The 25,063-nt window shown below is 43.9% G+C and overlaps 1 protein-coding gene across 4 annotated transcripts in view; it reads left to right on the top strand.

The window, feature by feature from the left end:
* Positions 1-19,964, top strand: part of LOC101170139 (thyrotropin-releasing hormone-degrading ectoenzyme) — a 169,251-nt gene extending 149,287 nt beyond the window's left edge. For 3 of the 4 annotated variants that reach the window (XM_023952251.2, XM_078942046.1, XM_023952252.2), the window contains exons 14-20: positions 2,505-2,652; positions 2,750-2,853; positions 4,134-4,241; positions 8,461-8,628; positions 11,806-11,946; positions 12,026-12,107; positions 13,058-16,357. In XM_023952251.2, the coding sequence (XP_023808019.1) occupies positions 2,505-2,652; positions 2,750-2,853; positions 4,134-4,241; positions 8,461-8,628; positions 11,806-11,946; positions 12,026-12,107; positions 13,058-13,204 (898 nt within the window). In that variant the 3' untranslated portion in view covers positions 13,205-16,357. Of the gene's footprint in view, positions 1-2,504; positions 2,653-2,749; positions 2,854-4,133; positions 4,242-8,460; positions 8,629-11,805; positions 11,947-12,025; positions 12,108-13,057; positions 16,358-19,849 lie in introns of those variants that run through there. The other variant, XM_078942045.1, reaches the window with a different exon arrangement.
* Positions 19,965-25,063: the final 5,099 nt, after the last annotated feature.

Below are 25,063 nucleotides of genomic sequence, written 5' to 3'. Positions count from 1 at the left end.
GCATGAAACAGAAACCAAAAACACTATCAATGTTGATCAAAGGAAGCCTGTTAATACCCACGAGTCCAGCAGCTAAATAAAGCCTGGGTCACATGACCTGTACGACAAAAGAAACCAATCAGTTTTGTGTATTCATTTCTATCAAAAAAGTAATCCATCTGACATCAGCGGAGGAAGTGCCAGGTCTGTTCTCCTTAACAACTCTAATACAAAGAAATACCCAAACATTTCCAACGGATCTGAAATGGTATTGAATTCACCAACAGCAGGTCAGATATCTTTATTTTTAGACATATTTTGGCATTAAATGTCTTTACTTTTTCCTTAGTTTGATCATTACAGTCATTGTCCATAAGTGGACAGTGTCATTCCTTCTTTTTAACCACAGTAAATGCTGTGCTGATCAGCTGTAGTGTTCATTTTAATACTTGTTCATATTTCATATTGACATTTGGCAGAACAGAAAGAAATCTGACCTTCATTGGTTTTGATTCAACAAACTCAACTCATGACTTCAGAAATGTCAGCTGCTACGACGCCAAAAACGTCATAAACGTGTGCAGCAGCTCTCGGATCAGCTTCACGCTTTTCCCATCTCGCACGCGCTCAGTTCACCCCACCTGTCATCTCACCGGCAACACATGGTCATTCATCAACGTTTTCATTTCACCGAGGCAAACTTGCTTGTTTTGTTTTTTTTGCACATTTTCAATCAGCCGTTCATGAAGGCTGAAACAGAGTCGTGGCCGTATTTATAGGTATTGGTGGGCGGGGTCACAGAAACAGCGCTGCACTTTATGACGCCATGGTAGGATAAAAGCTCATTGTGAGAAGAGACTGTCACTCAAACCCTTTTTTTAATCCGAAGAATACAGATTATTGTTGCGTATTATTGTCACCCCCCCACCCCGTGGGTCAGTAAGTGCTAAAAGTTCTGCGTTGACTCAGACCGACTTGGACCAATCACTGCTTACTCATGACGTCTGGCTCCATCATGGCGACATCCGTATTCTGATAAAATGGCATCTGGATTTGCTTTATTAGCTTGGAGCCGGAAGGAAACCATTTTCTATAGATGATGTCACTCTGGCTCAGTCCAGGTCTCAGATACAGTCAATCAGGTCGGCATTGGGTCCCAGTTTTAGTTTGGGTGTGACCTGATTGTGGATTTGAACCCTCAACCTTAAAGTCTTACGATGGACGCGTCCCCAGTAGGCCACTGGGCTGACTGAATAATGATAAATGTTTCAACCCAAAAGGGCCAAACAGACGGTACTCATCTACGGTCTTGACCCAGTTTTTGACGTTTCCTGGCTCATCAGAACAGCAAAAAGGAGGCAAAGCAAATAAAAAGTCAGAAAGTTTCCATCGGCAGGGTTGAAGGGTTTTTTAGGAAGTCACGGCGGTGAGACGAGAGAGCGACTCGTGACTTGAAGGTTCTCCTTTGTTCTGTGTTCTCAGCGTCTGACAGGCTGATGGATGACGGAGCCACCAGTCTGACTGTCTGATGTTGTAGTGTTTGCTGCTGTTGTCGCCTTAATAACAAGTCGTGTTTGTGCGATCACAGAACACCAGTCATTGGGTGAAACCGAGATGTGTGGAGGGAGTTTCTGAACATCCACGGCACTTTTCTGTCCGTTAATGTTGGCAAACTCTTCTCTCTTCTTTCTGAAGCTCTGGCTGATTCATTCTGGTCATAATTTAATAACATAAAAAAGAAAAGTTGACTAAAAGTGGGAAACATGGGAAGAACATTTGTCATTCATCATCAATTATCATTTCAGTAGAAAATCAATACATTCTAACATAATTATAACATATTCTTGTTTTAAAATATAAAGAAAAAGCACATCACCCCTCCTCATCCTCCTCCTCATCCTCACAGATCTGCATTTTTTTGGTCAGATTTTTGTTGTTTTCTCATTTGTTTTAAATATCGGAACCACAGTTAGTGGATCCACGTTCAGCAGATGATCGGCATCTTGTTCTTCCTGCTTCTTTTGTCTCATGTTGGTTCTGCAGACGTTTCCTCACATCTTCAAACTGCTGATGAAGCCTAAAGTATTGAGGAACCGGAGGACATGAATGTTCCAAGAACAGTTTTGTTCTTTCTGAAGCAAATATCCAGTTCAGATGTTTGAGTTTCTGCTGCTGAAGAAGAAGAATGTTGACTGAATAACTAGAGATCAGATTACTGAATGGATCTCAGCTGATCTATTGACTCTGATTCAATGTTTACAGCTATCAACACTAAGAATGTCCTCAGAGCAGCAGCAGACATCCTTGTCTTCATCCTCTTCATTTTTTGAAATCGTCTTCCTCATCCTCCTGTCACTTCATCCTCGTTCTCCTTCTGTTCTCCATCTCTGGTTTCATGCAGAAGAGGACAAAGATCTTTTTTCTCTTCCTCATCCTCCCGTCATCATGCTAACTCAGCAGAAACTGTTTTTTGTGAAATCCCTCCCCTGATCTCATATCTGCCTCTCTGTCTCTCTGTCCTCCAGGGCGGGGTACCTCCCACAAGGCGTCCCCTTGCAGCTGATTGGTTACCTGCCAGAGGAGACGTCCTTCCTGCCGTGGCACTCTGCCAGCCGAGCGCTGTACCAGCTGGACAAACTGCTGGACCGAACGGACGAGTACCGGCTGTTCAGTGTAAACGAGCCGTCCGTCAGCAGCTCCGCCCATCAATAAAGGCTCCTATCAGACAGCTGCGTGCTAAATGTGTGTGTGTGTGTGTGTGTGTATACAGGACTACGTGTTGAAGCAGGTCGCCTCACGGTACCATCAGATGGGCTGGCCGTCAAACGGCCCCGGGACGGAGGGCAACATCCTGCAGGCGTCGTATCAGACCGAGTAAGACAAACACAAACCTTTTGATCTGATCTTCTCATGTGTGGTAAATATGTCAGGATGTTGACTGATCCTGACCCTTACCCTTACCCTGACCCTAACCCTAACCCTAACCCTGACCCTAACCCTAACCCTAACCCTAACCCTGGCCCTAACCCTGGCTCTGACCCTAACCCTGGCTCTGACCCTAACCCTGGCTCTGACCTTAACCCAGGCTCTGACCCTAACCCTAACCCTGGCTCTGACCCTAACCCTAACCCTGGCTCTGACCCTAACCCTGGCCCTAACCCTGGCTCTGACCTTAACCCTGGCTCTGACCCTAACCCTGGCTCTGACCCTAACCCTGGCTCTGACCCTAACCCTGGCCCTAACCCTGGCTCTGACCCTAACCCTGGCTCTGACCTTAACCCTGGCTCTGACCCTAACCCTGGCTCTGACCTTAACCCTGGCTCTGACCCTAACCCTGGCTCTGACCCTAACCCAGGCTCTGACCCTAACCCTGGCTCTGACCCTAACCCTGGCTCTGACCTTAACCCTGGCTCTGACCCTAACCCTGGCTCTGACCCTAACCCAGGCTCTGACCCTAACCCTGGCTCTGACCCTAACCCTAACCCTGACCCTGGCTCTGGCTCTGACCCTAACGCTTACCCTAACCCTGACCCTAACTCTGACCCTAACCCTGGCTCTGACCCTAACCCTGGCTCTGACCCTAACCCTGGCTCTGACCCTAACCCAGGCTCTGACCCTAACCCTGGCTCTGACCCTAACCCTAACCCTGACCCTGGCTCTGGCTCTGACCCTAACGCTTACCCTAACCCTGACCCTGACCCTAACCCTGGCTCTGACCCTAACCCTGGCTCTGACCTTAACCCTGGCTCTGACCCTAACCCTGGCTCTGACCCTAACCCAGGCTCTGACCCTAACGCTTACCCTAACCCTAACCCTGACCCTAACCCTGGCTCTGACCCTAACCCTGGCTCTGACCTTAACCCTGGCTCTGACCCTAACCCTGGCTCTGACCCTAACCCAGGCTCTGACCCTAACCCTGGCTCTGACCCTAACCCTAACCCTGACCCTGGCTCTGGCTCTGACCCTAACGCTTACCCTAACCCTGACCCTAACTCTGACCCTAACCCTGGCTCTGACCCTAACCTTAACCCTGACCCTGGGGACGTAGTAGCGAGACCCTTTAGGGATGGACCGAGCACCGCCCCACTTCCGCGGAAGTGGGGCCACAGCCTTTCGACCTAACCCTGACCCTGACCCTTTCTGCTCTCCTGCAGGGAGCTGCAGAGGGAACTCATCATGTTGGCTTGCAGCTTCGGGAACAAACAGTGTCACCGTCAGGCCGTGGCCTACATCTCTGACTGGATTTCCAGCAACAAGAACAGGTACCTTCCATGAGTCCAAAACACGTTTAGCAGCTTCATAAGTGAAGAGTCTGGATCTTTCATGTTGGATGAGACTCAACCAGCTGGGTGAAAATGAGAAAATAAAAAAAACAGATTAAACAAAGAAACATTTTTCAATCAAACTCAAACAACAGCAGAACAACTGTTGTCTCTTCCTGACGATCTAAAGAGGCCCCGCCCACCGGGAGGCGGGACTAGAATGGTATTTCTCTAAAATCTTGATCTTGAACTTTGGGAAACATCAACAAGTGAAAGCAATGAGCTATAAAAACCAAACTAGATGCATGAATATGAAGAAAGACATGAAAAGCGGCCTTCTTACCAATGAAAGTTCCCTGAATAAATGCAAAGTGGAGCAGAAATAATCTCTCCAGAGGCCACATTAACATGTCACGCTCTATTCAGGGATTCTAATCCCGTTTGCAGATTCTCTGTTTGGGATTTTCCTGACCATGTCTGAGTATTAATTACACCCCCCACGCCCCCTCAGAACTATGCATTAATTAATACGATGTGTTCGTGTGACCCCACCCTCCCAAATCCACACAGAACCTTAAAGTGAAGGGAAGAGAACTCCTCGCCTCATTGATGTTAGCGCATTCACAGTGGAAAACTGCAGCCTCTGAAATGTGGCGAGGGAGATTAGCTTTGGATCTGATGGAGCGTGAAGCTCGTCTGTGGTCCAAAACCTCCTTCTGTAAGGATCCAGAACACTCGCTGGAGGGAGGGGCCAACCAGAACAGTTGCTGGAGGGAGGGGCCAAAGGTTTCTTCTAGAATTCAAACCACGTCCAGATGGGAGTTCACTGCTAATCCATTTGAAGTTGTCTGGTTTGTTGACAGTAACTGGTTTAAACTGCTAAAGACGTTTTCATTTTTCTTCTAACAAACGTTTTTTTTTTAAGTTTTCAGAATGAACGAAACGGATTTACCTTTAAGACAAAGATTGTGACTCGTAGAAAGACACCAGTATCATCAGCAAAAAGACAAATGGACTCATGTCTTCTTCCTGCTGCCCCCGTAGATTATCGTGTTAATCGCCATTAATTACAGACAGATTAGCGTGTTATCATTTTTTTTATCAGGTTAATCTTATTTTTAATCTAAACCTATTGTGGTTTTCTCAAATATGAGAACCAAAAGGTCCAACTGTTTACTTGCATGAAAGTTTTATTTGAACTGGGCTGAAAACGCTTGGTACGAAGCTCCCATCTCACGTCTTAGTGTCCGTGTTCGCAGCACGCCCCACCTTGCTGCTGCGACAATGTTAATGTGCAAATTTGTAGTTCTTTACAGAACTAATGCAAACAAGCACACAACGCCACAGCTGTTGTCTATTGTGTAAGGGTGTTTGTTATCATGAAATGATGGGATACGTGGAGGGCTGATCACATGGGAGAGTCCACAGTCCTACCCCGATGTTTTGTTCTTGTGTTATTATTCTATTATTATTATTATTATTTACCAATTATAAATAACTATAGTAACTGAAATTTGTTTCTTTTACATTTGAAATTCATACCACTATTACCAAAACAGAATGCACAGAATTTTATATTTTCTTAATGAATCCAGATATTGGAGGTTTACTAATCTTCTATGAATACTTCTATTTTCAGAAAAAATCCATTTAAAGTCCCGCTCCGATCATCTTCTGATCTATGTCCACAGCGTTCCCAGCCGTCTTTTAATGATCAGAAACCTGTGTGGTTTTCTAGGACATAGTTTCTGCAGAGCGGCAGGATTTAGAGAGTCACCTCTTAGTTGTAGACTGTTGGCATGGGGAAACCACACCCTCTCTTCCCTTCCCCATAACTGAGAGCTCTCTGTTTACAATCTCTCCTGCTAGCTTGCAGCCCCTAACACCCCCAAGCTAACATTAGCGGTGTGACAAACATCAGATCTATCCAGCCGTCCAGTTCTGATCCGGATTCCAGGTCAGATGAGGAGAACAAAGACGTTCATGGATCTGTTTGTCTGCAGGTGGATGCATCAGAAAGGGGCGGAGCAGGAAGCTTGTGGCCCCGCCCAGTGTATTTTCTATGTCACAAATAGGATCTATATGAAACAGCATTTTCCTCAGCGTGGTTTTTTACGCTGGATCCTCATGGGGGGTTTGTGGGGAGCAGGTGTTTTTGGGTTGGATCTCTGCCGCGCCTAGTCGGTGACACTGGATCTGAAAGTCCTTTTAAAGTGCTCATTTCCTGTTCCTGTTAATCTGCTTTAGGAAAAATCTTTTCTCTGCAGAATTCAAGTGAGAAACTAAACTTCACTGGCTTTCCTTCCCAGCAGCAGAAAGCGGTCAGGAGGCCGTGTTTATTTACATTTCTGTGCTGACGTCTCCACTGTAACAAACCTGACACGGCTCATAATGCACAGACAGGACCGCCGCTCAGCACTTTCAGCCACTCTCTGTAATGCCTAAAAGAGTAGTGAACTTAAAGCTGCCTCTGCTCGTTAAATTTCAATAATCTGTGGGGTAGAGGTGGCGAGGGGACGGCGTTCCTGCAGCAGACCGACCTTTTCTCAGGCTTTTAACCGCGGCTCTGCCGGCCTCGCTGAATGTTTCATCTGTTTGACGTTTAAAAGATTCAGAGCAGCAGACAGACAGCCGGACGGACGGACGAGCAGATGCTGGAGATGCACTTATCCTGTCAGAGCCTGACGCCGGCGAGGGAGCCGGTGTCTCCACAGAAACGACTCGGGGACGCAGAAACATTTTCAACGCACACTCCGCCTCACACAGCCAGTGTGTTATTTAATGGGACGTGAGCCGTCTGGAGGCCTCTGCAGTGGAAGAAACACAGTATAACTTTTAGAAATTACGGCAGCAACTGTAGATGGGATGAAAAACGAAGCGTGTGCAGAGAGAGCGGAGCAGATAATGTTTTTACAATAAATAAACTATCAGATGCTTGTACAAAGAGTTGTCAGGTTAAATGCACTTTCATGCATTAATGCAGGGTGTTTGGCAGACGCTGCAAACGCAGGACTTGATCATCACCCCCAACAGGAAGACTGACGTCGCTTTGAAGTGGAGCACAAACAGCCCCACAGCAACACTTCAGGGATTAATCCCAGCTGAGCGGACGCCAATGGGGGGGGGGGGTCTGGTCAAACTCAACAGTTAAAGCAGGTCCTGCTGATGGTTAACCTGCTGGAACAGGAAGTGAAGCGCAACGACAAACAGAAGGAACCTGAAACGGCGGTGAGTCGCGTTCTGGTCACCTGATCTAAAGTCTGGGAAGGACTTTAGTTTCTGCAGCCCCAAACTCTGAGTGGCTGCCATGGTGACAGCCTGGAAGGGGCGGAGTCATCGGTTTATATATTACACATTTTGAAGAAAAGGTAGTTTATTAACAACATTCCAGCACGTTAAAGACATTTTAGCAAATAATAAAGCAGTAAATATGAATTTTACTCCTTATAGTCTAAAAAACTGGGCGTGACCCAAAAATGACTTTGTGAGATACTGGCGTTCTAAACAGGAAGTACCTGCTGGCTCCAAGAAGCCAAAATCCCATAGAGCTCAATATAGAAATAAACAGCTGTTCCTCAGACATTTTATTGGTCAGAAGAACAATTCTACATCTGCTACCTTTTAAAACATGTTGAAAGATGTAAACCCTTATTTTTTCATATTATTTCTGTAGTTCAAGTTGTTCAAGTTCATCACATTCTCGTTGGAGCTCCGGAGGCTGAGAAGATGGAGAATCTGGAGCTTTTCAATGCAAACAGACGGAGATGATTGATAACCTTCATTCTTTTAGTATCTGAGAAAACTCCACGGGTGTTAAAGTGTGAAAATGTTGCATTTCCACTCACTGCTGTTGAACTCATTCAAATGCTGCTTTTTCACATTAAAGCCTTTTGGCAGCATGGTTCCTATTTACATGAAGCCACTGGAGCCGCAGGATCTTCTGCCAGCTTTGCCAGATTTCCCGTTTAGATTCCAGTTCGGAGGCATTCGTTGTTTTGGCTGGCAGACCTCTGTTTGTCTTGGCAAACAGCAGAGGCAGCTGAGGCAGAGCTCTGGTGCGTCTGCGCAGCTGCCATTTCCACTTCCTCAAGTCTTTTCTCAGCTCCTGCACAATCCTGAGTCTCGTCGCGGCTTTTTCTGTCTGTAACGGCGTTTCCGTTGAGAACGTGTGAACTCACAGTCGTCGCCCCCCCCCCCCCCCCCCCCCCCCCCGCTGCAGGATTCCCCCGAACATCCGCGACATCGTTTACTGCACCGGGGTCAGTCTGATGGACGAGGACGTGTGGGAGTTCATCTGGATGAAGTTTCACTCCACCAACGCGGTTTCAGAGAAGAAGATCCTGCTGGAGGCGCTGACGTGCTCGGACAACACCTTCCTCCTCAACAGGTATCCAACCCTCCACTCGCCCCAGCCATTGATTGTATATGAGAACTGGACTGAGTGACCCCTCCCCCCTGCCGTTCCAATAGGAACTACTTCTGTAGAGACATAGACAGATGTTACTCAGAAGAACCATTCTGGATCTGATACCTTTTTCAAACTTTTTTAAGAAGTAATCATCATTTTCCTGTAAGTTATTCAAGTTATAAGCTGACCAATCAGATGCCTCAAGAAAAGTAGGCGGAGCCTGTTGGACCCCACGTCCAATGCTCAAAATGTCTGACAGATATCATGTAGCCCGCTTTCAAGTGGTAGGGGTGTGGCCTTCCAACAAGCTCCCCCCGAATTGGTTGCCACACAAACGTTGACTCAGACCAATCACTGCTCACTGACGTCGTCTGGCTCCAACATGGCGGCGTCTGTAAAAATGGTGACTAAACTGACTTTATTTGGTTGGAGCTGTAAGTAAACCATTTTTGATTGATGACATCACTCAGTCGCTCCAGTCCTCGTAGACTGTAATTGCCCCGCCCTCCCCCACCGAGAGGATCCTTCCTGGTCTGACCCAGATTTTACGTAGGAACCAGTAGATCTTTGGGGGGTACAGACTTTCCCACTGGAAGAACAGATCAGCACATGAATCTGCTTTTCACGGTTTTCAGACAAATTCATGTCCTGGAAAAACTTCCTGAAGAATCCGTGCTACGCTCGGATGTTTAACGTTCTGACAGGCGGCGACTGGCTTCAACCGCCTGTTTTTTTAGGACTGTTTGGGGCAGTTTAACCCTCAGAACGGCATGTTGGTCAGGAACAGACCATGGTTCTGTTCCAGTCTGTGCCTCCTGGAAACGACACCCAGAACAAGCCTGCAGTGAAAACCGTCTTCTGAGCATCAATTATTGATCTGTTTATGCTGAAAGTGAGCGATCAATCCCATTCATTTACTGTGGTTTCATGTAAACACATAACTGAGTGAATCTCTGCTGGATTGTAACTGTAACTCAACACGGATCATAAAATCCTCCTTCAGGTGGTGGTTTTAGTGCCCCCCCCCCAAATGATTTAGCAAGGTTCAAGTCTGCAAATTGATTTTTGTGGCCTTTTGACAAAAAGGGAGCAACGTGAATAAAAGGTGTGATGAAAGTTTGCTCTGCGCCTCACAAGTGCATAAAACCATCCCACAGTGCCTGTAGTTGTGTGTGTGCGCGCATGTGTGCGTGTGCACGGATCGATTTTCTGCAGCAGTGATGGTAGAATGGCGTGTTCAGACGTCGGTCCGCACAAACACACAAATCAAGGCGGCGCTGATTGGTCACAGCGGAACGGCTTCCTGCTCACGGGGAATTCAAAAAAGAAGAAAATTGATTTAGGACTTTAATGGAACACAGAAACTGAATCATGGCCAGCTCGCACACAAGGCCAAGGAAAAGCGCAGAAATGAAACAGAACGTAAAGAAGGGTTTGCTGGGAGTAATCTGATTACTGTTAGTGTTTTTCAAGTCTTTCTGGATCAGACAGAATCCCACACCTCTGGGATTTGTGACAAAAATCTGTTTCATTTTAAGGTGGGGGGTGAAACCACAGAGAAAGAACTTTCAAACAGGCAGAAGTTTGCTTTTCATCAACAATCTAATCCTGGTCTTCTTTGTGGACCCGGGCAGCTCTTTGGAGTTTTGGTCCACGGGGTTCCCGCGGGGTCCTAAAAGGTCCTTTTCACTTTGGAAAGAAAACCTTAAAAAATCGTCTTGAATTTTGATATCTGAGCCTTAAATATTGTGCGGTTTAAAACTTCTCCATCTCACATTTCTTGTTACACATTATTTTGATCAAATAATGTTAAAAAAACAGCGGCAGAACCCATCGTTACGCACCAATACGCTGAACGCCCACCACCGCTTGAGAAAATAAAAAAGGGGTGCTGATGCGTCATGGTACAGACCAAAAACTACAAGATACAAAGCTACAGTTTTAGTCATAAAATGGGAATGAATTAATAACATGGAATATATTCAGAGAAATTAGTCTTAATTTTTGATATACATGACCATAAAAGGTCAGCTGGAAATGATTCCCTAAAACAAGAACCAACAGAAAATGTTTGGAGCTGTAGAACTTCACCCGTTTAGACCCATCAAGAAGATACCAGCTGCTCCTGGTTTCTGGAACCCATCATCTGGAGTTGGACTTGGTACCACCCAAATGTTGACCTGACTAGAAGGTCGCACGTCTGATTGATAGCAGCGTGTATTTTGGTGTTTTCTCAGATGAACAAGAACTTGATTTAGTGGAACAGGTTGTTTCTATACACGATGTTTGGAACAACCGTTTGTGTCATTCTCCACAAAGAAGTAAAACATCTCATGTGTGTCCCACCTGGACCTCCTGATTCTTCTTGTACTTGAGTCAGCATTTATGATGATCTAGATCAGGGGTGGCTAACCCTGGTCCTCAAGAGCCTCAACCCTGCCTGTTTTCCAGCTCTCCCTAACCAGCTTGCTGTTGATTAGCTGACTCAAGTGATTTCACATCCTGATTGACTGAACACACCTGGTTTGGGTTATCAGCATCAAGCAGTCAAGGGAGAACTGGAAAACAGACAGGGTTGAGGCTCTTGAGGACCATGGTTAGCCACCCCTGATCTAGATGATGCAAACAAAAATAAGGCCCAAGTCAAATGTAGGGCATAAGTTCCCATCTGTGTTGTCTGAAGATGAACTTCCATGGTCATTCATTGGAGATGGAAACACGTACTGTGGCTGATCAGATGAAGTCAAGTTTCCAGATGATCACCACCTGGCTGAACTGGATCAGAGCTTCTGAACGGGTTCTGTTAGTTAGGACCATAGCTTAATGAAGCTCCTGCAGGATTCTGGTGAAGGCTGTAGACCTAAGATCAGAAGGACTTCTGCTGGCCGTTGGTGGTCATATCGTAATGTGTGGTGGATGTAGATGTAGAACTGAAGAAGCTGTTGTTTACAAAGTTCTGCCAGAATGTTTTTACTCCTTCAATTCCTAGACAACCTCAGAAGATCCGCCACATTCTTCAGAAGGACCAAGTCAATCTTCATACCCTCCTCCCACTGTGGGGTTGAGCTCAACACATTACCTCAACCGGTCTGATTAACCGAGGAAGCAACAGCTTCTAGTAAATGCTGGTGACCTCCATATACCATCTCCTCCTAGGTTACTCAACCTGTCTCTGAGTTCAGACCTGGTCCCAGAGCAGGACGTGATCGATGTCATCATCCACGTGGGCAGGAACCCTCAAGGTCGAAACCTGGCCTGGAAATACTTCAGGGAGAAGTGGGACATCCTGAACGCCCGGTGAGACCCAAACCGCCGCAGATGGTTTTGTCTTTGAGGAACTATTTGACGTCGTTACTGAAACCCGTCGTCTGTTCAGATACGGAGAAGCTTTGTTCATGAACTCAAAGCTCATCGGCGGAGTGACAGAGTTCCTCAACACGGAGAAGGAACTCTACGAGGTAAACGCACAGAAACACCTGAGCAACCGAGTTTAGTGTTAGCATTTCCCAAAGGGTTTCACAGGTAAGTTTAGGCATCAGTCCAACAAGGTAACTGATAGATAACTGCAAGGATTTAACTGAACTAGTTTAAATGGCCATTTTTTTCATTGTCCTCATTTTTGCAAGAACACCTGAGATTTCTTGATCCTAAACATGTCTATCAATGAGAACCTCATTCTTTGCTCTTGTTAAAGCTTGTCCTGTTCAGATGACACATGTGACAGCCTCAATGGAGCTTCGTGGTTCACAGAAGAACCATCACTGATGCTCAAAAAACTAGAAAGACTGACTTCTTAGTTCAGATCAATCTAAGATCCTCACATTCTAGAAAAGGAGCAAAGAAGGATGAACGAACTAAGAGCAGAAACTTTAAATGATGAGAGTTAAAGGCAAAATGGAAACAGGGCGGAGGGATGGAGAAAGTAGCTGGATTGTTGGGTTAATTTAAGTCAGAGGAAGCCGTGGATTTTCTGTTTCGCTCCACTGAATCTGTCAAGGAAAAAACCACTGAGTTTCTTTTTTGGTCCCACTTAAAAAAAAGACTCCTTTAAATGAATTCAATCATTTATACAGAGATATATAGAAGAGGGAATGTATCTAACTGCATAGGCTGGAAACTTTCTTTGAGAATGAGTTAAAAGTCTGTCCTTTAATAACAAGCTTTTATTTGACACTTTATTTTACCCGTACAAGAGTCACCCTATGCGATCTACAAATGAGGTTTTAAGCATATATTTCAGCATATAAATTGCTGTTGGGTCATTATTTATTTTTAAAACATGTCAAATGCCTTACCTTAAAGAACTTTTTTGCAAACAAAACTGGTTGGTCTAAGTTGTCTACTCTCCCTTCCATCTTTCCTCCCCCCCATTATTACTCCCACACATCCCCTATTTGTATTTCTTCAGCTGAAAGAATTTATCCAGTCCAGTGGCGTTGGGGCGGGGCCTGCGTTGCCACGGGCACTCGAGATCGTTGAGGGCAACGTGCGCTGGCACCGCCTTCATCGGCGGCAGTTCTACCAGTGGCTACGCAAACCTCCGAGCCTTGGATAATGCTCAGCAGCTCGCCGGACTGCGAATTGACTGCTGAGCTAGCTAATGCTAATGCTAGCCTACAGAAGCAGTCACAACAGGGGGGAAAAATGCGGGAAAATGGGCTTTAACGGTTCTGCGGCTGGTTTTGTGGATTGTTTCCTTTTTTTGAAATTCAGTTTCAACCTTTCGAGTCTTGATGGAGGCGGTCCCTCCTCAGCATGCGGCTGATGTGGTCAAACTGGTTTCTGTGCTCAGAAAAAGTAAAACTGTGATTTAGCAAGCTAGCATAAGCGCTCTCGGCTGTTTTTGAGAGCACTACAACAGTACATTCACAAACACATCACACTCAATCACAGCAAACGTGACTTACCTCAATATGTTTTGCTATTTTTGTAATCATGTTTTGAGGATTCTTAAGCTAAAGTTAGTGAGCGAAACAAAGCTAGCTAATGTTAGTAAGCTAGCTTTTTATGAATGTTTTTGCAACGAACATAGAGTCCAAGCTCCAGTAGGTCCTGCTGTCAAATTCTTCAACCCTATATGTCTATAGGGTTTTTTTGTTAAACAATTGAAAATTTACAATTACCTTTCTCCACCACACACTGTAAAATAGATTTTGGTATAAAAAAAGAAAAAGTAATACATGTAGTCAAGATTAAATTTAAACATGTGAAGAAAAGAAAAAGAAACTCAGCTCAAATACCTTTTATTTCTCTGTGAAGGATTTTAAATCACTGAAGTGAAGAAATATCTAAAGAGATAAAAAGATGGGTCTTGTTTTACCCGGACAGAATTCTACCTGTAAAATTTTAAATCAAATATCAGACGAGTTGTGTGAATAACTCCATTAAAAGTGAATGTTTTGTCTTCAGATTAAAATGACAGAATAACAGGTTTAATCTCAAAAGACAAATTCCCCGTTTCAGCAAGGTTTTTATTTTCACAAAGAAGCTTGTTTCATAACTTACTGGTAAACATTTTCATGAACTATCCTGTCTATAAGCTAAAGTTACTTTTTTGGCTCCTTTTTGATCTGATGCTGTACTAAATTGTTGACTTTGCAACAACAAGGGACTTCAAATTTGGCTGCATTTGTGTATAAAAAAAAGATCAGTTGATCAGTTTTAATGAACCTCCTTCCAGCCCATTAACATGTTATTCTATTATTTACACTTCATCGAGTAATTAAACATTGTTGAAGGATTTGTTTCCTCCAACTGTTTTTTTGTGACCAAAACACAAAATATTTGAAGTCAGACCTTCTTGTTTTTACCTCACTTGAACGTTCAGGCGTGTTGATCACATAACAAGAGCTGTTATTAACGCCACGTGGACTGCTTTGTTCACGCCACTCTGAAATTCATTAAGACTCATTACCTCCTCGCTACGTTCCAGCTGCCAGCGTTTGAGTTTAGAGAGAAACTTTGATTTTGTCACGATCAAAAAACGTCCGGCAGTTAGGAAAACATCAGCAGCCTTGAGAGGCGTCAGAAAGTCCTTTGTGTTGGAAAGCGGATTGAACCTCCAACATCTTTGCTCGACACCAAAACAAGCTTCACATGTGGAGGAATAATAGTCTTTGAAGAGCTGAGACGCTAACGAGCTGAGCTAGAGCGCGTCCGCCACAGCTTTTTAAGGCAAAAACAAGACTAGAATGAAAGGACCGCTGCTGTCAGAAAACAATTGAACATGACAGATGGGGAAATCAACATGAATTGACAAACTAGAGATTAAAACTTCCTACATTCCTCACAAAAACCCAAACCAGAAAGTTAACTGATTGATTCTGATACACAAAGAAATCTCTAAAAAAATCTGATCTGTTGTTCATATATCTTTTTTTATAGAAATAGTCCAAGTCAGACCCTCTGGTGAATTTTTGTCTTTAATATTCTTCTAATTTGTCATTTTAAATCAATTTTCTTTTAAATCTACATTTTTTTGGTTTCTCAACTCTTACAAAAACACTTCCATTATAAACATTTTTTTTCTTTTTTAGCAATTTTTGGAAATTAACCGAGTGATTTAAGACCAAAAACTAATTTCTAGTTTCACGAAGCACAAAATCAGAAAGCTGTTGAGCAACATCAGCCTCAGCTGCAGGACAGAATGGCTGCCGGTCGGCTCACACAATCCGGCTGATGGAAATATTTGTTGTGATGTTTTACGCAGATGATGTGGCTTTCTATGCGGGATAGTTCCCATGCCAACAGAAGCTGACCAGTGGACTTTTACAGCATGTTGAAGAAGTCGCATCATTGACAATGTGAAGGAGCAGTCAGGGGGAAATCTATCCGCTGATATTTGAACAAACTTTCCTAGACTTTGGATTCGTGTTGGATTATAACGGCGGCCTACTTTGAGGAGCGCTCTCATTAAAGGAGGAATATCTGGAATAAGATGGCTTTCTTGAATGTGACGGAGTGAAAACAGTGACACCAGAGAATGAGAAGTTTGGACGTATTCATTCATCTGACGACAAACTCCTCTGATTGACGGAGTTTTGGTTTGGATCGTTCATGGAGTTGAAGCGACTTTTCAAACGGAAATATGATTGAAGGTGGACACAGAAGTGCCTCCAAAGTCCAGATGCATTCATGGCTCCAGAACCAGAAAACATCAGAACCAATGAATTCTTTCCTCTGTCTGGACCCAGCTTTCATGTTAAAAAGCGAGCCATATAGCAGTTAATGGGCCTGCCTGCTTCTGTATATTGTGTGTCCTGTGGTGTCTGTGTGTGTGGGAGTGTGTGTGATGGTCGCAGCAGTGGTGACAGATTCAAACTCTTGATTAAAATTCTAATTAAAACAATTCTGATGAGGATTGATGCAAACTTTATGATGATGAGTCAGAAACAATCACCAGTGATGTGAAAAGCTAATTATTTCTTAATTACGTTGATTAGTTGATGCATTTTAAACAAATAATTGTCCAGTCAGGGAAATTGGGTTTACGGTCACAAAGCACACAACATGTATGATTTGAACTGTAAATGATTGGAGTGGGATATTTCAAATGAAGAGGTGTCCTTTAAAAGTGTTTCATGTTAAAAAACATTGGTGTTTGTGACAACAAAGAGGGTGAGGTGGATCAGAGTTTGGTCCAAATCCTGTTTACACTGCGCTGGTTTGTTGTGCTTTTGATTGGATGATATTAAAAAGTGAACCTGGATTTTTTTTTTTTTTTTTCCTGTCTGACATCCCAGCTCCTCATATAGTTTGAGAACAAGTTCTCCTAAAAATGATCCACATTCATCCAAAACCTAAGATCCGCGTCCAGCAAACCACAGCTAGGAAAGGATTTTACCTGCAAAACCAGGTAACCGGTTATGGCTCGGTTGGTTAGGTAGAAGGGTTCGATTCCTGGAGGGGAATAAACAATGGTACCTGGGGCAATTACCATATCAACCATATGAACATCACCCAGTGCCCTTGGGGGGGCAAGACCCTTAACGCTAAAGACCCTTAATGCTACTGCTTAACGCTACTGCCTCCCCTCACCGCTCCCCCAGGGTTGGGTCAAATGCAGAGAAGAATTTTCCATTGTGAAAAAATAAAGTATAATAAAATAAGAAATAAAAACAACTGGCAGATGAAAGTGTTACGGCAAAATGACATGTCGACAAAACAGCGAAAAATGAGGACGAAATCAAGCATGAAAAGTCAAAAAAATGTATCCTTTAAACGGGGGGGTCAAACTCACTTTCACTGAGGGCCACATCATCATAGTGTCTGTCCTCAAAGGGCCAGATATAACTTATACATGTAACTAAATGTAATGAAAAATAAATGTAACTACTCCTTAATGTTAAATAATTCATTATTTATTTATTCTAACTTTTTAAAGTGACAATTACAGCTGCATAGAAAACATATGTTTGCTTGTTACTTTAGTATAAATCCTTTAAATTTGATTCTGTCAGGTTAGGTTATATGGACAGTGTTTAAGTCCTAATGTTTAGTTGCCCAATCTGATATTTCAAGTCAGATTCTCCCTAGATATGAAGAAATACCCACCCATTTTATATTTTATTTTAAGAAATTATAAGCTTTTATGCCCTCGTGGGCCACATAAATTGACATGGAGGGCCACATTTGGCCCCCGGGTCTTGAGTCTGACATGTGCTTTAAAACCTCTGACTACTAACTTTTAAACTTTTCTCAGACAGACATAATCATTTTTCTGTCGTTTGAACTCTGAAAGTTCAAACCTTTATAGAAAAATTAGTAAAGTTTTATGAAATGAAAACAAAAATCGTGTGCAAATTTGTCAAACTGAATGTGTTCTAAACAGGAGACATGGTACGGAGGAGATTGATGATGATGGTCTACAGCCATTCAGGACACACAACATAATGCTCTGTAAAAATATCAAATAACAATAAAAAGTAATGCAAAGCTGCACAAAAAAATCAACCTGACCCTAAAAGGTGAATCCCAATTTAGTGAGGGACTAATATAGCAATATTGAAGTTTTTTTCCAGGTAAAAATTGTTCCTTTAACATGTTTTAGATGTCAACAGCAACATGAAATAACACACATTCTTTCAATTACTGGAAGTCTTCCATTGTTTACGCAATTAACATAATTACAACGATTCTAAAGCAGTTTGAATACGGTTCCAAGAAGCCAAAATCCCACAGAATTCTATAGAGAACTGAACAGCTGTAACTGTCGTTCTATTGGTCAGAAGTAACATTCTTCATCTGACCAATCAGATGCCTCAATAAAAGTAGGTGGAGCCTGCTGGCCCCCATATCCAACATTCAAAGTGTTTGATTGGCAGATTTTCTGAAACACGGCGGCGTCTGTATCACAAGAAAATGGCGACTGAATTGACCGCATTTGTTTGAAGCTGGAAGGAAGTAAACCATTTCCAATGGATGACATCACATTCAGTCAGTCCAGTCCTCAGATACAGTCGATGTTTTCAACTCTGAGGACTGGATGTTTTCTCAGCTTCAGAGTCGTTAAAGAAACTTGGAACGCCTGGTTTAAAGTTGCTGCTATCAATACTGTGACAGGGTTAAAAAACGCTCAGACCTAATTACTAAATCAAAATGCAGTGTGACGTACAAGAGCGTAATAATATGCTCAAAATATTTAGAAAACGTCAAAAATCGAAACGATCTGAAGAGAATGACAAAAAGTAGAAAAATGTCAAAAATGCATTAAATCATCAATGATGATGAGGAGCTTGTGAAGACCCAGCCTCCTGCTGAAAGCAGAACTAAATGAGGGTCCGGTTTATGTGTGAGGGGCCACAGGAGCCCCACCAGCAGCTCAGAGAGTCTCTGTGCCTCTGCACCTCAGCCAGACATTAACATGCAGCTCAGCTGATCCAGTCGCAGCCAGACAGCTGGCATTAAAATGCATCTCCATGTTCGTCTCTAGTGGCCACCTGTGATGAGATCCCACTTCCCACTCTATATGCAAATAAACAGGGCATCACACTCCCAGCTGTGGAAACAAACAGGACATGGATAGGTGTACTCGTGTCGCTGCAAAACACCAAATTACTCCCAGCGACTCACCTGAGCAGTCCTATTATGGCTGCAGAGTCCAGGACGCCGCAGACACCGCCGAGCCACGCTGATGACATCGTTGGGACAAACGTGTTGGAGACTCACCTTGTTTACTAAATGATGGAGAAGTAAACATGAAATGCTGCTCAGGGGCGGGTCATTAAACAAAGGTCAGAATTTATTAAAAGGTTTTTTCCGTGTTTAATATTCATCCTCGGAAGTTTTAAAATCAAAAGACTTTGAGTTGAACCTGGAATATCATCATCACTGTGGTTCAGCTGCTTTCATCCATTCTAACCTGTGTCCATCATGATGACTCCTCCCACAAAGACTGAGGCATTTCAGAGCTTCGTCTGTTTTCCCTTCATCCCGGCAAAACATTGAGAAACTGTTGTGGCATGAAAGCGTTTCTCCCCCATCGACTGTATAAGAGACCTGGAGTGACTGAGTGTGACCTCATCCGATGGTTTACTTCCAGCTCCAACCAAATGAACTCAGTTCAGTCGCCATTTTTTACAATACGAACACCGCCATGTTGAAGCCAAACATAGTCAATAAGCAGGGATTGGATCTAAATTTCTATGGCAACCACTCTGGCCAATCAGGAGTGAGCTTGTTGGAAGGCCACACCCCTACCACCCCTATACAAAATCTGTCAAACGTTTTGAACGTCGGATGTTTAAGGAACCGAGTTGTGATCACATTGCAACATAGGCTCCTCCTACTTTTACTAAGGCCTCTGATTGGACCGTTTATGACTAATTGGTCAGTGAAAAAAGGGAAAATTTTCAAGAAGATGTTTAAAAAAGTATCAGAGTAAGAATGATTATTCTGACCAATAGGATGACTGACTTCCAGCTGTTTATTTCTCTATTGTAGTCTCTGGAATTTTGGCTTCTTGGAGCCACTTCCTGTTTGGAACGCCAGTCCAGTTCTTAAACACAGCCAATGGATTTTCCAATTCAATTCAGTTGTGTTTGCATAGCCCAAATTCACAACAACAGTTGTCTCGATGGGCTTGGTGATTGAAAAAGTGAAACATAAAATTAAAAGGATCATAAATACAAAGAGTTCAATAGGAAAATACTCAAATGAACTAACAAACTGACTAAACTAACCTGGACATCCCTGCCCTTAGACCCCCCTTCACGGTAAGGAAAAACTCCTAAAGAAAACGGATTCCGGAAAAAACAAAGAAACCTCAGGGGTGTCCACATGAAGGAGGGATCCTCCCCCAGGACGGACAGGTGATTTACCAGAATTAACTTATCTAACTCTACAACTACATATATAAAGTCCAGCAGACGAGCTTCATCCAGATGGAGTTGGGGGAACAGTCGGGGGCGGGAGTCGAGCTGGAGACAGGAACCGCAGCCTGGATTATCTTCTTCTAACTGCTTAAGGAATGATGGGATCCGTAGTCAAAGGTATTCTTCACTGTAAAGCAGCGATTCAGGTTGAAGATCTGAACTGAGACGTTAGATTTGTCCTCTTCTGCTGAATGTCGACCTCCATCTGCAGATTCCTGTTCTCCTCCATAACAGCAGCATTTCGGCTTCTTCTCTGACTTAATTATTAAGAACAACGTGCTTTGATGTTGTGTTTGACGGCCCAGAAGGACGGCTGATGATGAACAGGCGCTCTCCCACAGGTGAGCCTGCATGTTCGCTTTGACACTTCACTCCCTCGGAAACATCTTGGTTGCCAGGTGGTCCGATTTCCAGAAGTTTTCCAAACAAACTCCAGCTGTTTGACTCTGAATATTCTAATCTCTGAAGAACATGGAAGCGCGAGCAGAGCGTTGGGAGGGACCAGAGCCAGAAAACCTCCAGAGCTCCGTCAGATCTGTGTGTGTTTGCGTGTCAGTGTGCGTGTCCGACATCTCTCTAAATTCTGCCGCGGTGATGAATGGCTCCACTGTTTTACCCCAAAGCATCGTGGGAAATCACAGTGTGAAGAGCTTGTGTGTTTGTGTTGTCATTGCTGGCGTTATGGGGACTTTTCCTGCGGATGCAGACCCCACGCCGTTTCACCGTGAGGGTTCAGTTCTGGGTTTGGGGGGGTTCCAGTTCTGATCATGATTCTGATCATGGCTTCTGCAGGTCTGCTGAAGCCATGAAAGCATCTGTGTGCGTGTGTGTGCACGTGTGCGCGAGCATGAAGATTAATGGGACTTGGAAAGTATGTGACAGAAAGAACGATGAGCTAAACAGATAGAGAGAGAGACGCAAACAGAGATAGAGGAGCGCTTTTATGCTCTTATGAATAGAAATGAAAACAGGAGAGTTAATGTTCCACTTCACTCCAAAATCAAATGAAATCTGTAGAAGAAGAGCGAAAAGATAAATGAAGCGGAGCAGAAATGAAGATGGACTCTGACAAAGAGCCACAACAAGGAGAGGAAGTGAGGAGGGAAAAGACAGAAAGAGGAAGGTGAAAAGGGAAAGAATTTCTTTGAACCCAAAGTCTCTTTTTGTGTTTCCTATTCCACAAAAAACAGAAGTAAAGTTCTTTTAAAAAACCTGCTCTGATACTGACATGATCCACTGCTGAATACTGTCAAAAGATGCTACGCCCAATAAAACCCGTTTGGACCACATGGACATTCCTGTCAGGCTCTACAGGTCAGTCAGGTACCGTGGAAAACTCTACCATCGGTTTTTAGACACCTGTTGAGGAACAGCTGTGGATACAGATGTGGGCACAGGTGTAAACCTGGAGAAAGAAACCAATATGGCCTCCAGAGGTTTGGAGGCCATATTGGTTTCTTTCTCCAGATTTACAGATGTTTTCCTACAGCAGCAGGACTTCCTGTTTTTCCAAAGATCTCCGCAGCGCTTGGTGAGAGACTGAATGTCAGAGTCTGATGAAGAGGAGGGTTTGAAGATGTTCTTCCTCCTCAGTCTGGCCTCATGAACAGCAGGTGTGAGTGTCACTGCTGCAGACTCTTACCTGCAGCAGGTGAGTGGTTGTCGGGACACAAACGCAGCTTTTTAAGGATCTGAGAAAAAGGTTTTTACTGCATCAGAGACTCTCTCTGATTCTAAATCCGTTTAATGAAGTCGTTCTTTCCGCTCCTCGCTCCCGTCTTCTCTGCTTCCATTAATCCGACTTTTCCTCGACTCCGTTGCTCTTTCATTTCAATATGCATTAAACCGCAGCAGATCTTTCTTGGGGGGAATAGCACACACACAGACCCACGCGCTCATTTGAAATTCACTTTTAATTAAATTTCTCTTCTAATTTGTTTACAGTCAGGTTTATGTGAGTAAAGTTTGTGTACATATACTTTTTCCCTAATCAGAAAAAAAATAGCAGCTCTGTTGTGTTTTTCTACTCTTCGCCGTAGTAACTGCAGCCCTGAACTCTGATTGGTCAGAGCTTAGTGATGGTGAATTTTCAGATTTTCGACTCCCAAATATTCCATTAAATTAACGTTTTGACATTTTAACATCCAATAAAGATCTAAAGTCTGGATTTTCCGCCTTCCACGCCTCCAGCCCGCAAACGCAGACGCCTCCACCTGTCAGATGTAGAGCAGTAATCAGATTACTGTGATTGATTACAAACATAAAGCTTGTGAAAAGCAGAGACTCCAGGCAGAGTTACAGGGTTGGAGGGCAAAGCTGCGGATGAAACATCATGAATGTCTTCAGGTTCTGCAGAAACTGTGGATTTTGATTTTAAACAAAGTATAAAAATCAGAAATAGAATCCAAAGAATTTTCACAGTTTTCCTAAACAGTTTTCCTAAATGTGTCTATAGTGTAAACGTCTTTTCTATAGTAAATACAACTCATGTCTTAGTCGCACACACTCCTAAGGGGGGTTGACCTGCACGGGTTCTGTAGGTTTCTGGGTTGTCCGGTCTAGACAGACACAAAGAGGAGCGGCTGGATCTTCACAGTTCCCTTGAGATTTGTTCAGACACGCCAAGGGAAAATGTCCTTACGCCACGCTCTAGTGGTTAGGAAGGTGCGAGTACTGGATCCTTAGTGACCGCTGAAAAGAGTGTGCACGTTTAGCGTGAACAGCACTAACGGGCAGGTATTAGAGGGGGGACTTGAACACGCCTGTGTCTCACCTACTTCCCCTTTACTCACCCTTAGGTGTTGTATAAGTAAGGGTTAATTTCTGATAATGCACGCTTTGGAGCCATTCAACCAACTTCTTAGGTTCTTCTGTTATCAGACACGGTTGTGTTTTTTCCCATTCCTGACATGTTTTGATGGATGTCTTCCATTAAAACATGTCAGGTATGTTAAAAACACAACCGTGTCTGATGATATAAGAACCTAGGAAGTCAGTTATCAATACAGACACTATGAACTTTATTGAACAAATATTCAACCACTTTTTAGTTCTTTATTCCTGTTATTTTACTGTGGATCGCTTTTTTTTTCTCACAAAAAGCGGACTATTTGTTACGTGGGTTCCACCTGCGTTTGACCGTTCTCACCTGCAGCCACCTGTAAGCGTCTTTGGCCACTTTCTTCAGCGCATGAGTGGAGAGAGCAGAAGAGGTTTCTCACCTGATGTTCTCCTGGAGGGACTCAGGCACATCTGGAAGGAATCCTGACTGAGGCCAAACCGGAATTGCTTCCTAACGGATTTTCCATTCTCTACATTTAGCCCTCCATGAGGAGATACATGGAAAAGTAGTGTCTTCAAATCAAGATGTTACTGTTATGACGTCAGGAATAGTTGTTGGTCATCTACGTTAGCGCGTAGCTGCCAGCGCTCAACATTTGTTTCATCATTTTAAAAAAGTTACGCATAGAAAAAAGTCATAACTTACGTTTAAAGGTAAAGTTCTGTGTTTCGGAGAACACCCACATGAAGAGGTCTCTCCTCGGCGAGGCGGACCCCCTACCAACAGAGGGATACCCAGTCCTAAGTCGCCACTGCTCCCCCTTAAAAAAACACTTTCGGACACCACTACAGCTCCTCAGTGGAGCAACAGGGAGGAGCCAGAGGAGTAGGGGAGGAGTTCTGATTCAACCCCAGTCTTAACCACAGATTCCTGTCAGGTTGCAGATGAATATCAGGATGATCTGGAGCAAAGCATTCTGGGTTCCAGACTGTTTTCCGTTTTAGGCCTTAACCTGAGAGGAAGCATCAGGATCACCACAGTCCTGGAAAACCTTCAGACCTCTCCTCCGTGACAGGAGCAAACACAGAAATCATAGAGAACCTCTCCACATTCATGAAGATCTGCATATGAATGTGATGAGATCCGATGGTGAACAAAGCTCTCACTTGAACCCGTCTGCGGAGAGAAGGGATCAAAGTGGAGGCGCTCGCCGGATCACGGCGTTTTGGATTTGCTTTTGTTTTTCTAAGAGCCCTGTGATGCATAAATCATTTCCAGGCAAATCTGATTTGTAAAGCCCTCACAGAGGACGCACATCAGAGAGTGTGTTTGTGGGAAGATGTCTGACTGCTGCTTTCAGGCTCTCAGCAAAACGCAGGTCCACCTGTGTCCCTGACGGTGATCTGCTGTCAGGACGCCCATCCGCTCTGGAGTTCATTTCTGCTGCAGTTTCTAATCAAAAACAAAACTAGAATCCAATAGAAACATTCAGTTCTGACAATAGCACTGTTTGCTGTTTTACAACACTTGTTAGGAACAGGCGCCTCAAACCTCCCACCAAATTAGAATCCATTCAATATAGAAAGAACAGATTAGAATAGAATAAACTATTCCCTTCACATGGTTATTCTGGAAGTTGACAAGTTTTATTCATATTATTATTATTATAAATGTACTAATAGACTAATTATGTTATAGTTTCTGTAAAATGTTGTGTAAAAGTAAGAACTAAGAATCTTGAAAAGCCTTTTATTGTGAAACTGAAGGTTTGAGTCCAGAGAACTCGATCTCATGTTCTAGAAACCAGTCTGAGATGATTCCAGCTTGATGACATGGAGCCTCATCCTGCTGGAAGTAGCATCAGAAGATGGTCCACTGTGGTCATGAAGGGATGGACATGGTCAGCAGCAATACTCAGGTAGTCTGTGGCGTTGGAACCATGCTCAACTGGTACTAAGGGGTCCAAAGTGTGCCAAGGAAATGTCCCCCACACCATGACACCACCACCAGCAGCCTGAACCGTTGATACAAGGCAGAATGGATCCATGCTTTCATGTTGTTGATGTCATGGTGCCTCTGTCAGCTCTCCTCCCCCTCCCCTCTCTGCTTGGCTCCTGATTCATCTCAGCTGTGTCCACTCACCTCATCACTGACTAGACTTTCATAAGGAGATCCAGAACCAGCATTCATCGCCAGTTCGTTGCCCCTGATGGTGCTTAACCTGGTCTCACGTCTAGTTTTGTCTAAGTGGTCATGTTCA

The sequence above is a fragment of the Oryzias latipes genome, chromosome 23 (genome assembly GCF_053564925.1).
Source record: "Oryzias latipes strain Hd-rR chromosome 23, Olatipes_Hd-rR_3.1".
Classification (NCBI taxonomy): domain Eukaryota; kingdom Metazoa; phylum Chordata; class Actinopteri; order Beloniformes; family Adrianichthyidae; genus Oryzias; species Oryzias latipes.
Note: the sequence above shows the minus strand (reverse complement) of the source record. Positions and strands in the feature narration are given on the sequence as shown.